The following is a 14,261-nucleotide window of genomic DNA, read 5'->3' as shown; positions in this document are numbered from 1 at the left end:
TTGAACATTCAGGACATGGGACCTTTGTAATTACTTTCTGAATAGGAGACCTCTCACATGAACACTGAGCTCAATCATATAAATAAGAGGAACCTAGAGCTTCAATCAAATTGAGAAAAATAAACAAATGTGTACTACTAGAGTCCAGTCCAGTTGGCTGCAAGGTCCTGACACAAAATGTAAAATTAATTTGGGAATATTGGCATTTTTGTTCAGAAAAAGGAGTTGATCAACCTGCTCAGATGTTAAAGTTCCTCTGGAACGTTACTATATCTCCTGCAGTGGAGAACATCCTTTCCGCAGACACACTAGGTATCTTTTAAACTCTGAAACTTTCCTCGTCATGCTTTGCCAACCAGGGCTATAATTGTAAAAAAAATAAAAAATATTGCAATACTTTGTTTTACAGTATCGATATATTCGCGGGCGCAAAATATCGCGATACTGAACAGAATCGATTTTTTCCCCCACCACTATATCGTACACAAGATAAAACCTTTTCAATGCTCCCATGTGACGAATCTCACTTTAATCCTGAACCTCAGAGATCACGTTTCCCTCATCGTCGACTCGTTCTGGCAGAAAACACAAACACCACCAGCGCCACGGAGACTTGTCCCTGTGAAGGAGGTGAAGGAGGAGTGAAGCGGTTCAGGTGTCTCACCATGATGATGTCACCGGCTCGGATGTTGAGGGCGGTGGGGTCGTGGAGGTTCCAGTAATCCTTCAGGGCCCTGACCTGCAGCACCCCCGTCGCATCTGTGCAGGAAACATCTGGAGTTACATCAGACTGAGACCACGAGTCCAACACCAGACCATCACATCAGATTGTGTGATGGAGTGAATACATCATTGCGGTTGGAGGTAATAAAGCTCACACAAATAAAGTTAATGAAGAAAAACTTGACACTTAAAAAACAGAGCAACAAACAACAGATTAAAAGTAAAAGGAGAACATGTCAATTTGTATGAATGTGAGATCGGTGAGCAGTCGGGACCTCGGAGCAGCTGCTTGATGTCCTTGCTGGCGTGGGACGTGGTGAACTGATTGACGATGTCCAGCGCCGTCTGGTTGTACGTGTTTCGGATGTTGACGTCCACTCCGGCCTGAGCGCACGAGACAGATCACAAACATGTTCCGTGTTCACAAGGGAACTCATCTTGTGTCTTTGATGTAAAACAAAAGTGTTTGAATGTGTTCTTCATTTTTTTTGTGTTTGGTCCACATCTGCTAACATGGAGGAGTTTATGACCTATACTGCAGCCAGCCACCAGAGGGCGATCCCGTCGTAACCATAGTAACAGTGATGCGTTACCTGAGGCTGAAACTCCATCAGGTCATAATCTCCTTTGTTAACTTGGGCATGTCATTTAGAACTATAGTATTTTACAGATCATCTTGCTGAGTTGAATTTTGTGTGTTGTATGCAACAGGAAACACGAATGTGCTCGTTATACTGTTGTCGTCTTGATTCTCGTGCACGTGTGTGCGGCGTCAGAGTGACCATGTGACACACTGAGGCGTGTGATGGACTCACATCCAGCAGGAGGCGCACAACCTCCGTTTTCCCGTAGAGAGAAGCTTCGTGCAACGCCGTACCGGACTTGGTGGTTTTATTGATGTCGATACCGGCTTGCAGCAACAGCCTGGAACACACACACACACACAGACACCCACAGACACGCCACAGACACACACACACAGACAGACACACACAGACACACACTGAATAACGTCAGTAAACATTCAGGAGTTTCTGTCTCAGTCTCTAGTTTCAAGTCTTCTTCAAACAGCTGAAGTTCATTTAGTGAATTATGATCATTAAGAGTCAAACAGAGGGGGGGGGGGGGGCACAGTGTGATTGACAGCTAGTACCGTCCAGTGGGGGGTGTCATGGTGGCAGCTGCTGTCTCACCTTATGATGTCTTTGTGACCGTTTCGGGCGGCGAGGTGCAGCGGCGTGGTGAAGGCCGAGTCCGTCGGCTCCTTCCTCTCTCCTTCCAACAACGCCACCACCATGTTACTGCTCAGGAGCAGCTGGGCCACCTGAGAGGGGGGGGGAGGAGGAGGAGGAGGAGAAGGAGAAGGAGGAGGAGGAGCAGGAGGAGGAGGAGGAGGAGGAGGAGGAAGATGATTGTTAGTGATGGACTTCTGCTCTGTCCTAAAAAAAAACAACCTACAACTGAAACGCATGTCACATGACCGTTCAACTACACTGGTCATGTGATGTAAACAGGAAGTAGATGTCTCCTCTGTTTCCTTTGTATTAACCGCTGGTAGTCGAGTCATGTGACTGATAAGAACCAATCAGGAAGGAGACGTCTGCGTCATCATCGTTAACAAAAGTCTCAGTTTCTGTTCAAACTAAAACGAGACCAGTTTACACAAGGAGCTGATTTAGAGGCTGGAAAACTCCACCAGGCGTTACCATAGCAACAGGCATGACGTTTACAGGTCAAACAGGAAGTGCTCACCTTGACTCGTCCGAACTCGCAGGCCAGGTCCAGAGGCGTCTTCTTGGCCTTGTTCACCAGACACGGGTTCGACTGATGCTGCAGCAACATCTCCGACTGAAACACACAGACACACGTCGCTTTCATTCTCATTACACACTGAAGTTACAGTAATGTAACTAAAATGTAACTGTAATGTAACTGTAACCCAACAGGAAAAGAGTTAAAGAAAAAACGACTCAGTGGAATGCACGTGTCTGTCTGTGTGTGAGTGTGAAAAAAACAGAATGTGTGTCTCCACCAAAGAGTGAAGTTACAGTTTAAATCGATTTATAAGTTGTAAAATGTGGTTTTAGTTTTATGAAAGATATAATTAGATTTTGTCATAAGTGTATGTTCCATTTCTTCATTTGACCCGAGACCGTTTGCAGAGGAAGTCGGGTCAGTTTGATATTCCAGACGTCTCTCTCCAGACACTGAGCTGTCCCCAGGCCTGATGGGACATGTAGTCCTGCTCAGGAGGTTCCGGATCAGATGGCCGAACCACCACATAATAAACATAATTTAATAAACATATGTATTTAATTCCTGATGTTATGACCACGATGTCCACGAGGTGTCCCAGAGACGTGTCGGGTCCACGAGAGACGGACGACCCAGACACACGATGGCTCCAGCAAAACAAGAACCAGCTCTAATCTGTTTTCCAGACATGTTGATTGGTTTCAGCTCTTGATTCCTGATATCAGGACGTGAGGAGTCTGGAAACAGATTGGAGTTCAGTTCACCTACATTCGTCCTAATCCTGGACTAAAGGAGAAAGGAGTCATGGTGAGATCTGATCTCAGGATTAACACAAAGACCAGTGTTCACTTCACCACATCACACACACACACACACCACACACACACACACACACACTTACTTAAACAGGTCACTCATAATCACCCCAAAATCTGATCACAGCAAATCCACTCAACACCTCCCTCATCACGTCTGACTCCCACAGACGATGCGTCACAATCACACTGTGCTACACAACTGTGGTTGTGTGATGACACAACAACAACTACATCACACACATGTCCGATGTGACTTCCTGCGACCCCTTCACCAAAATAAAACTGGAGTCTACAATGATGCACTTACAGCAGAGGACTTCCAGGGGGCGCTCACAGCGTGGCACCAGTGTGACGCTGCAGAAGGGGAATGGGATGGGGGTAGGGTTGCAAAATTCCGGGAATTTTCAAAGTTGGAAACTTTCCATGGGAATTAACGGGAGTTAACGGGAATTAACGGGAATATACGGGAATTAACGGGAATAAACTGGAAATGTTGTGGGTCATTTATACTAACTGTATTTACCTTGTCATATACAGACGTAAATATAAAGATTTTGTTGTGTCATAGGCTGATTTGAGCCCTGAGGAAACTTTGGGCACTTGACTATATGCTTCTGCATCGTTGTGTCATTCTTAACATAGGTCTTTGCACAGTATTTGCAAATGTACACAGCCTTTCCTTCTACATTGGATGGGGTGAAATGTCTCCACACATGAGAGAGTGCACGTGGCATTGTTCTGTAGAATAAGATGAGAAAAAAGTTTGTAAAAAAAACACTAATGCAATGCCAGAGATATAAATAGTTAGCCAAACAATTGGAATCGTCTGTGAAAATATTTTACAATTGATGGATAAATGAATGGAAATAGGCTAGATGAACAGATGAACAATCCTCAATCAGAATGCTAATATATTTTCCCCAGTAATATCATGGAAACTTACCTGACTAGTCCTGCACTCTACAGCAGGCCTCAATAGCCCTGCTGTAGAGTGAAGCATGCTGGGAGTTATCTGTGCATGTGATGGAAGAATGCACAGTGGAGGGTTGAAACTCAACGTTCCATACATCTTTAAAATAGAGTTTTGAATGATGTTTTTATTGCTCAGCGTTTAATTTGCGTAGTTTTTTTTTTCCAAAATTCCCAAAATTCCCGAGCTAATCTTCCCATGGAAAGTTTCCGGAAATTTACTGGAAACTTTCCGCCCCTTTGCAACCCTAGATGGCGGAAAAATAAAGTTTATTGTCTCAGAGTTTTGATCGGACGTTGTAGCTAAACTTTACTTCCTCTGTTTGTTGTGTACTTTTCTTTACTTTGTTGCCTTGTGTTGATATTTTACCTTTCGGAACCTCAGGTGTATGTTGTGTTTTCATGGACACGTGGACAAATGACAAGAGACGGTTGTTTGACTGAGTGGAGACAGCCGTGGTCTCATGTTTCCTCGGAGCAGACATGATGATGTGAATCTGATCGAATCCTTTACTCTTAACGTCACACGTGTGAAATCAGCAGCAGAACAAGGACAAAGGTTCGATCTTCTCGACCAATGAGAAGGATGCGATCGGTGAAACCTGGATGAGGACACTCACCACTTCATCGTGTCCGTACTGCGCCGCCAGGTGCAGCGGGATGTGTCCGTCCAGCGAGACGCCGTTCACCGAGGCTCCGGAGCGCAGCAGCATCAGGACGGACTCGGCCTTCCCCTGCCACGCGGCGTAATGCAGCGGACGCATTCCTGCCCCGGGCGCAACACAACTTCAACACAACTTCAACACAACTTCCTCTAAACAATAGATTCACTCACAGTTTAAAACACACTGACACAACGATGATCGGTTCTCGTGTGGTTTTCAGCTTCATGAGGAAATCCACAGTCATTTTAAATGTGAATATCAGCAGAACAGTTACAACACAAAGACACACTTCATTATTAATCTCAAACATTCAGACACATATTTACATTTTTATTCTTACTAATATCATTCTTCTAACTGGTTTCATTTTATCCATAGTGTTTATTTGATACCATTGACTTTTAATCTTGCTTAAATTCTATTTACATTCTGCCACGTGAAGCACTCTGTGCCACATGTTTGTATAAAAACTGTTACACAAATACAGCTCTCAGGTTGTGTGTCTAACCGTTGCTGTCCTTGACGTCCACGCTGGCCTGCGCCTCCAGGAGGACGGACAGCAGGACGGACGTCCCTGTGAGGGCAGCGTGGTGCAGGGCGGAGAACCTGAGAGAGAGAGAGAGAGAGAGAGAGAGAGAGAGAGAGAGAGAGAGAGAGAGAGAGAGAGAGGGAGGGAGGGAGAGAGAGGGAGGGAGAGAGAGAAAGAGGGAGGGAGAGAGGGAGAGGGAGGGAGAGAGAGAGGGAGGGAGAGAGAGAGAGAGAGAGAGAAAGGGAGAGATAGAGAGAGGGAGAGGGAGGGAGAGAGGGAGAGGGAGGGAGAGATAGAGAGAGGGAGAGGGATGGAGAGAGAGAGAGGGAGAGAGAGAGAGAGAGAGAGGGAGAGGGAGGGAGAGAGAGAGAGGGAGAGGGAGGGAGGGAGAGAGAGAGGGAGAGAGAGAGAGAGGGATAGAGAGAGGGGAGAGAGAGAGAGAGGGAGAGGGGGAGAGGGGGAGAGAGAGAGAGAGACAGAGAGAGGGAGAGAGAGAGACAGAGAGAAGGAGAGAGAGATGGAGAGAGGGGGAGAGAGAGAGAGAGAGAGAGAGAGAGAGAGAGAGAGAGAGAGAGGGAGAGGGAGGGAGAGAGAGAGGGATAGAGAGAGAGAGAGAGAGAGAGAGAGAGAGAGGGAGGGAGAGAGAGAGAGAGAGAGAGAGGGAGAGGGAGGGAGAGAGGGAGCGAGAGAGAGGGATAGAGAGAGGGAGAGAGAGAGAGAGGGAGAGGGGGAGAGAGAGAGAGAGGGAAAGAGAGGGAGGGAGAGAGAGAGGGAGGGAGAGAGAGAGGGAGAGGGAGGGAGAGAGAGGGAGAGGGAGGGAGAGAGAGAGAGTGTGAGAGAGAGGGAGAGGGAGGGAGGGAGGGAGGGAGAGAGAGAGAGAGAGAGAGAGGGAGAGAGACACAGAGAGAGAGAGAGAAGAGGAGGGCGAGAGAGAGAGGGAGATAGAGAGAGAGAGAGAGAGAGAGGGAGGGAGAGAGAGACAATCAGGCTACATTCAATTGTCCACACGTCTCAGAATGTCTCCTGCCTTGAAAACAGAGACTTTCACAAACAGAAGATGACATGTTGTGTGATTAAAGGAGAAGAATGAAGGAGTGAGCGAGCAGCAGAGGAGGGACAGAAGAAGAATGGTCAAATGATCTTTTCCTTTTTACAACAGTAACTTTTATATGCTGCTGTTTGTTGGTAACACGTTTGTTGTGTTTCCTGCAGCAGGTTTCAGTTGTTGTGTTGTTGTTTAGTTTCTGGATTGTGAGTCATCACACGTTGTTAAAAACATCCGTAAAGATTTTACCATCCTGATAACATGATGAACGAGTCGTGGTAGTTTTCCATGAGTCATGGTTAACTTGTACCTGCAGGTGGACGTGTGACTCATCATCCCCCCCCCGTTCACAGCAGACACTCAAACACACTCAAACTACACAACTCACACACATGACGACAATTAGCTGCAGCTACGACTCTTTTATAGAGAAGTTATTTTATTTCATGCTCCTGCTTCGTGTTAAACCCCCCCCCCCCCCCCCCCATGTGAGGCTCAGACAGGAGAGGAGGCCTCAGGCGACATGAGGAGGTCTGTGAGTAACAAGCCAGGCAGAGACATTAGAGGAAGAAGAGATGAATAAAGAGAGGAGGAGGAGGAGGAGGAGGAGGGGGGTAGTGCCTCCTTTCTTTCTGTTGCGTAACGTGAGCGATGGCATTCATGTGGGCACGGGGGGGGGGGGGGGGGGCAGCGCTCAGGGCGGCTCCAGCAGTAATGGATGATTCCTGAGACAGGTCACAAAGAGCAGGAGCAGGAGGAAGAGGAGGAGGAGGAGCAGGAGCAGGAGCAGGAGGAGCAGGAGGAGGAGGAAGAGGAAGAGGAAGAGGAGGAGGAGGAGGAGGAGGAGGAGGAGGAGGAGGAGGAGGAGGAGGAGGAGGAGGAGGAGGAGGAGGAGGAGCAGGAGCAGGAGCAGAAGCAGGAGGAGGAAGAGGAGGAGCAGGAGGAGGAGGAGGAGGAGCAGGAGCAGGAGCAGGAGCAGGAGCAGGAGCAGGAGCAGGAGCAGGAGCAGGAGCAGGAGCAGGAGCAGGAGCAGGAGGAGGAGCAGGAGGAGGAGGAAGAGGAGGAGCAGGAGGAGTCAGGCCTTGTAGCTTGGAGACACATGTGTTCTGAGTGGACTGAAGGTTTCTTCTCATGGAGACTTGAACGTTTTAACCAATCAGATGTTTGATCAGATGTTTGATCACAGCTTCAGATTCCACAGCCGCAGGACACGTGAATTGTCTTTTAAACCACAGTTTAAAGTACAAATACTTAGTTACTGTACATGTTCAGGTATCTGTTTGTTCCTTGAGTATTCATGTTTCTCCTCTGAACTCTGCTCTCCTCACAACTGGCTTGTTATTGTTTCCATGCGTTTGAGCAGAATTATCAGTTTGACTCGTCTTCTCCTGAGGAAGAGCAGAAGCTGAGAGACGATCCAGCAGAGGACATGTCTCCAGGGGACAGCAACGGTCCAGTGTGTAATAATGTCGTCCCCCCCCCCCCCACCCCCCGGTGACCTCACCCCTCGTCACCCCGAAAGAAGAGAGAGAGCTGTGACCCTCTCAACAGAGATCCTGACCTCCCTCCACCTTCCCTCACCCCCCCCAGTGACACATGTCATTCCTACTGATAGTGTCACATTCCTGCAGAGTCCCGACCTATCACAGAGCTTTAAACCTCCTCGGGGGAGGAGTCGACGAGTCCTCCTCCACCACAGAGACAGTTTGGTTCTGTCTTCACGACCCGGTCTCTCACACAGAGTCCAGATCCTGAGGACCAGGTGGAGCTGACGGGACTAAACATCCAGGACTTTGTTAATTAACTGAACAAGCTGCTGATCATTTCAACACAGAGACAAACTGAACTTCTCTATTCAACTTCTTACACAACAAAACAGACACTAAACTAAAGACTTCTCTTTGTTAGATTAGACTTCATCTGTATTAACCCTGAAAGAGGATAAACTCGGAGTCCAGCCTGAAGATGGAGAGACTCACAGCCTCAGCTCTTCACCAGACCAGTGATCTGCTGATTCACAGGAAGATCTCTGACAAACATGGAGAATCTTAAGAATCCCACAGGGATCATCAGTGCTCACTCGCTCACACTGGGAGAGAGTCGGTCTGACACAGGGGTCTCCGCGGAGACACGGGGTCTCAATTGGCTCAGGCACCGAAGTCAGAGTCACGAGTCAGAGTGTGTCTGTTTTGTATTTATTTTTATTTATTTAAGTATAGTGTAAACTTTTGTTAACAGTTCATATATTATTCATAGTTTTAAGTTAAAAAGTTTTTGTATTTATTTATATTTATAATCTACTTTAAACAGTTAATATATTTGGCAATAAAAAAGTCTTTCTTAAATGTCTTCCAGATGTCCAGTTCCAGTGTTCTTTAAAAATAAAAGTTTATTCATCTTCGAAAGGGTGTACTTGCATTATTATGCCATTATCATTATATAAGTTGAAAATGGTGTCAAAACGGCAATATTATCGCTTATCGCAATAATTTCTGGGGCAATTAATCGCACAGAAAAATGTGTTATCGTGACAGGCCTAGTTGAATCGTGTTCTTGCTCAGAGTAAAGTGCGAACCGAGGAAACGTTATGGGACCTTCCAGATGGATTCTGATGGAACGTGTTTCTGTGGTGATGGCGGACGCCGGCTCCTCCCCCCTCCTCTGAGTGACGGCTGCTGGCAGCTCGGCGCTCCAGCTCAAACCACCACAGCGCTTCACAGGGACCCGTTCCAGCTCTGGTCTCCATGGAAACCCATCGAGACGAGGAGCCAACAGGCCGCCGAGACGCTCACACTCGTCTGTCTCATGGGGACGCAGAGAAGGAACCTCCTGAATCCTCAGTGTGTGTTTGTTTCTCACACACACACACACATCAGCATGCATGGCGATGAAGACACATATTCTCAGTGATGAATGACCGGTCTGCACAAACACCAACACGCCCGTCATAACCCTGATTGGCTCTCCTCGGTCTGTCTGTCCGTCTGCACGTCCACTCTGATGCGTCTCTGCATGAACCGAACCGTCACTGCGATCTCGCCGTGAGTCATAAAGAACCAGCTGCGTGTCTGTAGCTGCACCTGAGAGGAGGGAGATCCTCAGCCTGGGTGTGATTCATCTGCAGCGGAGGATCGCTGATGAAAACTATCTGAGCCGGAGGAAAGTATGTCAGCTGTGAGACGGAGCCGAGCTGGATCCTTCTCTCTCTCATTAAACAACCCCCCCCGGCTCTGTTCTTCTGCTCTCATTCCGTCCTCAGTGCTACAGTTTTATTTATTCACTTGTTCAGAGTATAACTGCGTCTCCAACAAGCTGCTCGACAAAAGACTCCAGATCCTCCAGAGAGTTTAATGATCACATGATTAAATCAAGTGGAAAGCGCCCAGAACATCAGCCTCACTCTTCTAGTCACAAACGTTTTAATCTGCAACTGATCAGATGTTTTCTAACATGAAATATGAGTCTGTGTTTGTCCTGTGGAGCAGCAGCAGCAGGTTGTCAGCTCCGACTCGTTCACACAGGAACATGTGGGAACATCCAGGCGAGGGGCGGGGCTTTGGTAGAGGGGCGGGGCCTGTAGAGCAGCAGGGGCGGGACATGACGTATGAACTCTGCTGTGGAAGGATCAGTGTTGTTGTTTACAGCTCCTCCACACCGGCGTCGGCCCTCATCACCAGAAGATCTGGAATCTCCTCGTGTTTCCAAGTGGACGTCTTCGTCTTCTCCGTCTTCCTCCTCAGATCAGTGGGTCTCATGGTCTCTCCTCCTCGTGGGAGGTTCTGCTGGATTAAGTCCTCCAGGCTCTCTAAACCTTCTCTAATTGGTTGGACCAGTCCTCTGACAAAGGAGTCCAACACATCTCAGGATGGACGCGGTGGTCAAACGTCCGTCCGCTCGTCGTCTCTTTGAGGTTTTGTCACGACAAAGGTATCAAACTTAAATGATGTTTAGGTTTTGCTTGTTCTCTGACATTCCTCCTTGGCCCTCGTGTATATTTCAGTCATGTGACCAGCGGTGAAATAAAGAAGTGTCGAGACTAAACAAACAGCTGGAGACGACTCGGAGGATCAGTGAGAAGTTAGAATAAAACTTTTAACAAAGAGAAATATTAATGAGGAGCGAGAGCTTCACTTCCTTCATCTTCTGGTTCTTCCAGGCTAACAAGCTCCGAGGGGGAAATGTAAGCAGCCAGCTTTTCACAGACTGATGAGGTAACGGGGGGGGGGCGTCTGAACAAGCTTGTGTTTCATTTGATCTGTTAGTTCTGGTTTCACTTTGTAAATCGGGGACTAAAGAATTTTTGTCTGACATACGTCTGTCCTGTCATCATCACCTATGTGGGCGGAGTCTACCTACGGGGGGGGGGGGGGGTAGTAGGTCTGGTTTGGCCTGAGGAACCTTTCACACCTGATATTTAGATTTAGACTGAAAAGTCTGAAGGTCTGAAACAAACAAGGTGTGAATGAGTCCTCAGAACACTGGCAGCAGTGGGAGGAGCAGTAGGAGCAGTGGGTGCAGTGGGAGCAGTGGGAGGAGTAGTGGGAGCAGTGGGTGCAGTGGGAGCAGTGGGAGCACTGGGATCAGTGGATGGGAGCAGTGGGAGCAGTGGGAGCAGTGGGAGCAGTGGGAACACTGGGAGCAGTGGGAGCAGTGGATGGGAGCAGTGGGAGCAGTGGATGGGAGCAGTGGGAACACTGGGAGCAGTGGGAGCAGTGGATGGGAGCAGTGGGAGCAGTGGGAGCAGTGGGAACACTGGGAGCAGTGGGAGCAGTGGATGGGAGCAGTGGGAGCAGTGGGAACACTGGGAGCAGTGGGAGCAGTGTGAACACTGGGAGCAGTGGGAGCAGTGGATGGGAGCAGTGGGAGCAGTGGATGGGAGCAGTGGGAACACTGGGAGCAGTGGGAGGAGCAGTGGGAGCAGTGGATGGGAGCAGTGGGAGCAGCGGGAGCAGTGGGAGCAGTGGGAGCAGTGGGAGCAGTGGATGGGAGCAGTGGGAGCAGTGGGAGCAGTGGGAGCAGTGGGAGCAGTGGGAGCAGTGGGAGCACTGGGAGCACTGGGAGCACTGGGAGCAGTGGGAGCAGTGGATGGGAGCAGTGGATGGGAGCAGTGGATGGGAGCAGTGGATGGGAGCAGTGGATGGGAGCAGTGGATGGGAGCAGTGGGAGCAGTGGATGGGAGCAGTGGATGGGAGCAGTGGGAACACTGGGAGCAGTGGGAACACTGGGAGCAGTGGGAGCACTGGGAGCAATGGATGGGAGCAGTGGGAACACTGGGACCAGTCTAAGGACACACAGCAGCACTGGTCTGACTCACTCACCCATCCGAGTCCTGGTAGTTCACATTCAGTCTCTTGGTGGAGCCCAGCAGCTCTGAAACACAGAACAACACAGAATTAATCATTATTATTATGATTCATGATTCCTGGTCAGACGTTAACACTGTGAGACATTAACAGAGACATGATGCTTCAGTGTGAGGACGGAGACATGTTGATGTGTCCTGCTGAGAGTTGACTCAAAGGACGGAGACACATGGTCATAGATCCTCCTCTGTGTGTCTCCCTGGTCCTGAGGAAGCCTCATCAGCCTCTGACCCCGGGTCGACTTCCTGGACCGGGTCAGAGGATCCTTCACCACCAGGATCCTTCACCACCAGGATCCTTCACCACCAGGATCCTTCACCACCAGGATCCTTCACCACCAAGATCCCTCACCACCAGGATCCTTCACCATCAGGATCCCTCACCACCAGGATCCTTCACCACCAGGATCCTTCACCACCAGGATCCTTCACCTCCAGGATCCTTCACCACCAGGATCCTTCACCACCAGGATCCTTCACCACCAGGATCCTTCACCACCAGGATCCTTCACTCCTCAGGATCCTTCACCACCAGGATCCTGAGGAGTGAAGCTCAGCAGATCTTTGATCTGCAGCCAGACAAAGACTCCCTGTTTCTTCTTCTTCTTCTTCTTCTTCTTCTTCTTCTTCTTCTTCTTCTTCTTCTTCTTCTTCTTCTTCTTCTGCTCACTGACACTATCAACAGGGAAGTCCAGTAGCTCCTCCCCCTGCAGCCCGGCCTGAGTGTCATCAGCACGTCATTAAAACGCCACGCTCAGGAATCTGCATTCGAAGGCCGCACTGATGCTTCTGATCATTGCACAATCACAGTTCTGCCCCCTGGTGGCTGGCAGCAATAGATGTAGTTAACCCCACCTCCTCCATGTTAGCAGATGGGACATGGACCAAACAAAAACAAAATGAATAAATAAATGGGAGGTCAAAGGTCAGACAGCAGGGAGCTTTGCAGGGCCGGGTGCCCGTGGACTGGGGGCTGCATGTCGTCTATAACAGCCCCCCCCCCCACACCTCCAAAATAAACCTCCACCATCAACGGCACACACCACAGAGCGTTTGAAGTGTTGAAGGTCCTGAGGAGATGCAGCAGGCGTCTCCTGTGGGGACGCTGCTGCTTTGATAATGACCTGGATTTTAGAATTCATAGGAATAAATCAGCACATGAAGCGAGACATGAACAAACAGAGGAGCCTCAGAACCTCCGTCTTCAGATCTGTCTTCTCACAACGATAATAAGAGTCACGAAAACAAGTCCAGGTTCCGTGTGTGACACATCCAGAGACCAGGTCTACGTCCAGAGACCGGGTCCACGTCCAGAGACCGTGTCCGCGTCCAGAGACCGTGTCCGCGTCCAGAGACCGGATCCACGTCCAGAGACCAGGTCCACGTCCAGAGACCGGGTCCGCGTCCAGAGACCAGGGTCCGCGTCCAGAGACCGGGTCTATGTCCAGAGACCAGGTCTACATCCAGAGACCGGGTCCGCGTCCAGAGACCGGGTACACGTCCAGAGACCGGGTGCACGTCCAGAGACCAGGTCCACTTCCAGAGACAGGGTCCACATTCAGAGACCAGGTCCACGTCCAGAGACCAGGTCCACGTCCAGAGACCAGGTCCATGTCCAGAGACCGGGTCCACGTCCAGAGACCAGGTCCACTTCCAGAGACCAGGTCCACGTCCAGAGACCAGGTCCACGACTCATTGTATTTTGATGGTTTTAGTTCAATTGTGTAAAAACCTGATTGATGTTAAACCCTCTTTGGTGACTGACAGGGAAATAAGCAGTTGATGCTAAATGTCGAGCTGACTTCATAAGGCCATCTTCATCTTTATCATCATCATCTGCTGCACATTTGTTCAAAGTTATTTTTACTGCTGTTTATGGAGCGAGGCGGGGGGGCAGCTCTCTGCAAAGACTCTTCTCTAACTTCAGCTGAAAGTCGAACGGGATCTTTCTGCCACAAGAATGCAGCAGGAGGAGCTTTTCTCCTGCAGGAGCAGAAGTCTCCCTGGGATCAGGCCTCAGAGTCTCAGGCTGAGAGAAAATCTGTCGTAAAAAAGAACGACTAAAATTAGACGACCACAGCAAAGTATCAAAACTATGATTACACGTCCGCGGGCTTTGCCTCACACATCCCTTTGTTTCTCAGGACTCAAGCGGCTGCAGTCAGGACGATAAACAAACTCTCTCTCTTCTGGTTGTGGTGGAGCGAAGCGGCCGAGCAGCAGTTCAGAGCGCTGGCCGAGCTCCAACCACAACGCAACCGACTCCAGTCACAAACCGTTCCCCGAAACGCAGCCGAGCTCCGCCCACTCAGCGGCTCCACGGCACATCGCAGCTCGCCGTCTAAATATAAACCCACCGAACGCAGCTGCTGAAAGAGAGAGAGAAAATCAAATC

General features: G+C 49.3%; 1 protein-coding gene across 1 annotated transcript in view; it reads right to left on the bottom strand.

Annotated features, from left to right (window-relative positions):
* The window catches only part of LOC133023774 (caskin-2-like), a 40,086-nt gene that overhangs the window by 14,528 nt on the left and 11,297 nt on the right, over nucleotides 1-14,261 (bottom strand). The window contains exons 2-9 of the mRNA XM_061090849.1: nucleotides 11,823-11,874; nucleotides 5,439-5,536; nucleotides 4,886-5,031; nucleotides 2,476-2,571; nucleotides 1,917-2,047; nucleotides 1,539-1,647; nucleotides 999-1,107; nucleotides 665-759 (exon numbers count right to left, since the gene is read on the bottom strand). Coding sequence (XP_060946832.1) covers nucleotides 665-759; nucleotides 999-1,107; nucleotides 1,539-1,647; nucleotides 1,917-2,047; nucleotides 2,476-2,571; nucleotides 4,886-5,031; nucleotides 5,439-5,536; nucleotides 11,823-11,874 — 836 coding nt within the window. The remainder of the gene's footprint in view (nucleotides 1-664; nucleotides 760-998; nucleotides 1,108-1,538; nucleotides 1,648-1,916; nucleotides 2,048-2,475; nucleotides 2,572-4,885; nucleotides 5,032-5,438; nucleotides 5,537-11,822; nucleotides 11,875-14,261) is intronic.

This window comes from Limanda limanda, chromosome 17, assembly GCF_963576545.1.
Source record: "Limanda limanda chromosome 17, fLimLim1.1, whole genome shotgun sequence".
NCBI classification, from domain to species: domain Eukaryota; kingdom Metazoa; phylum Chordata; class Actinopteri; order Pleuronectiformes; family Pleuronectidae; genus Limanda; species Limanda limanda.
The sequence above is the reverse complement of the archived record's forward strand: the minus strand, read 5'-3'. Positions and strand labels throughout refer to the sequence as shown.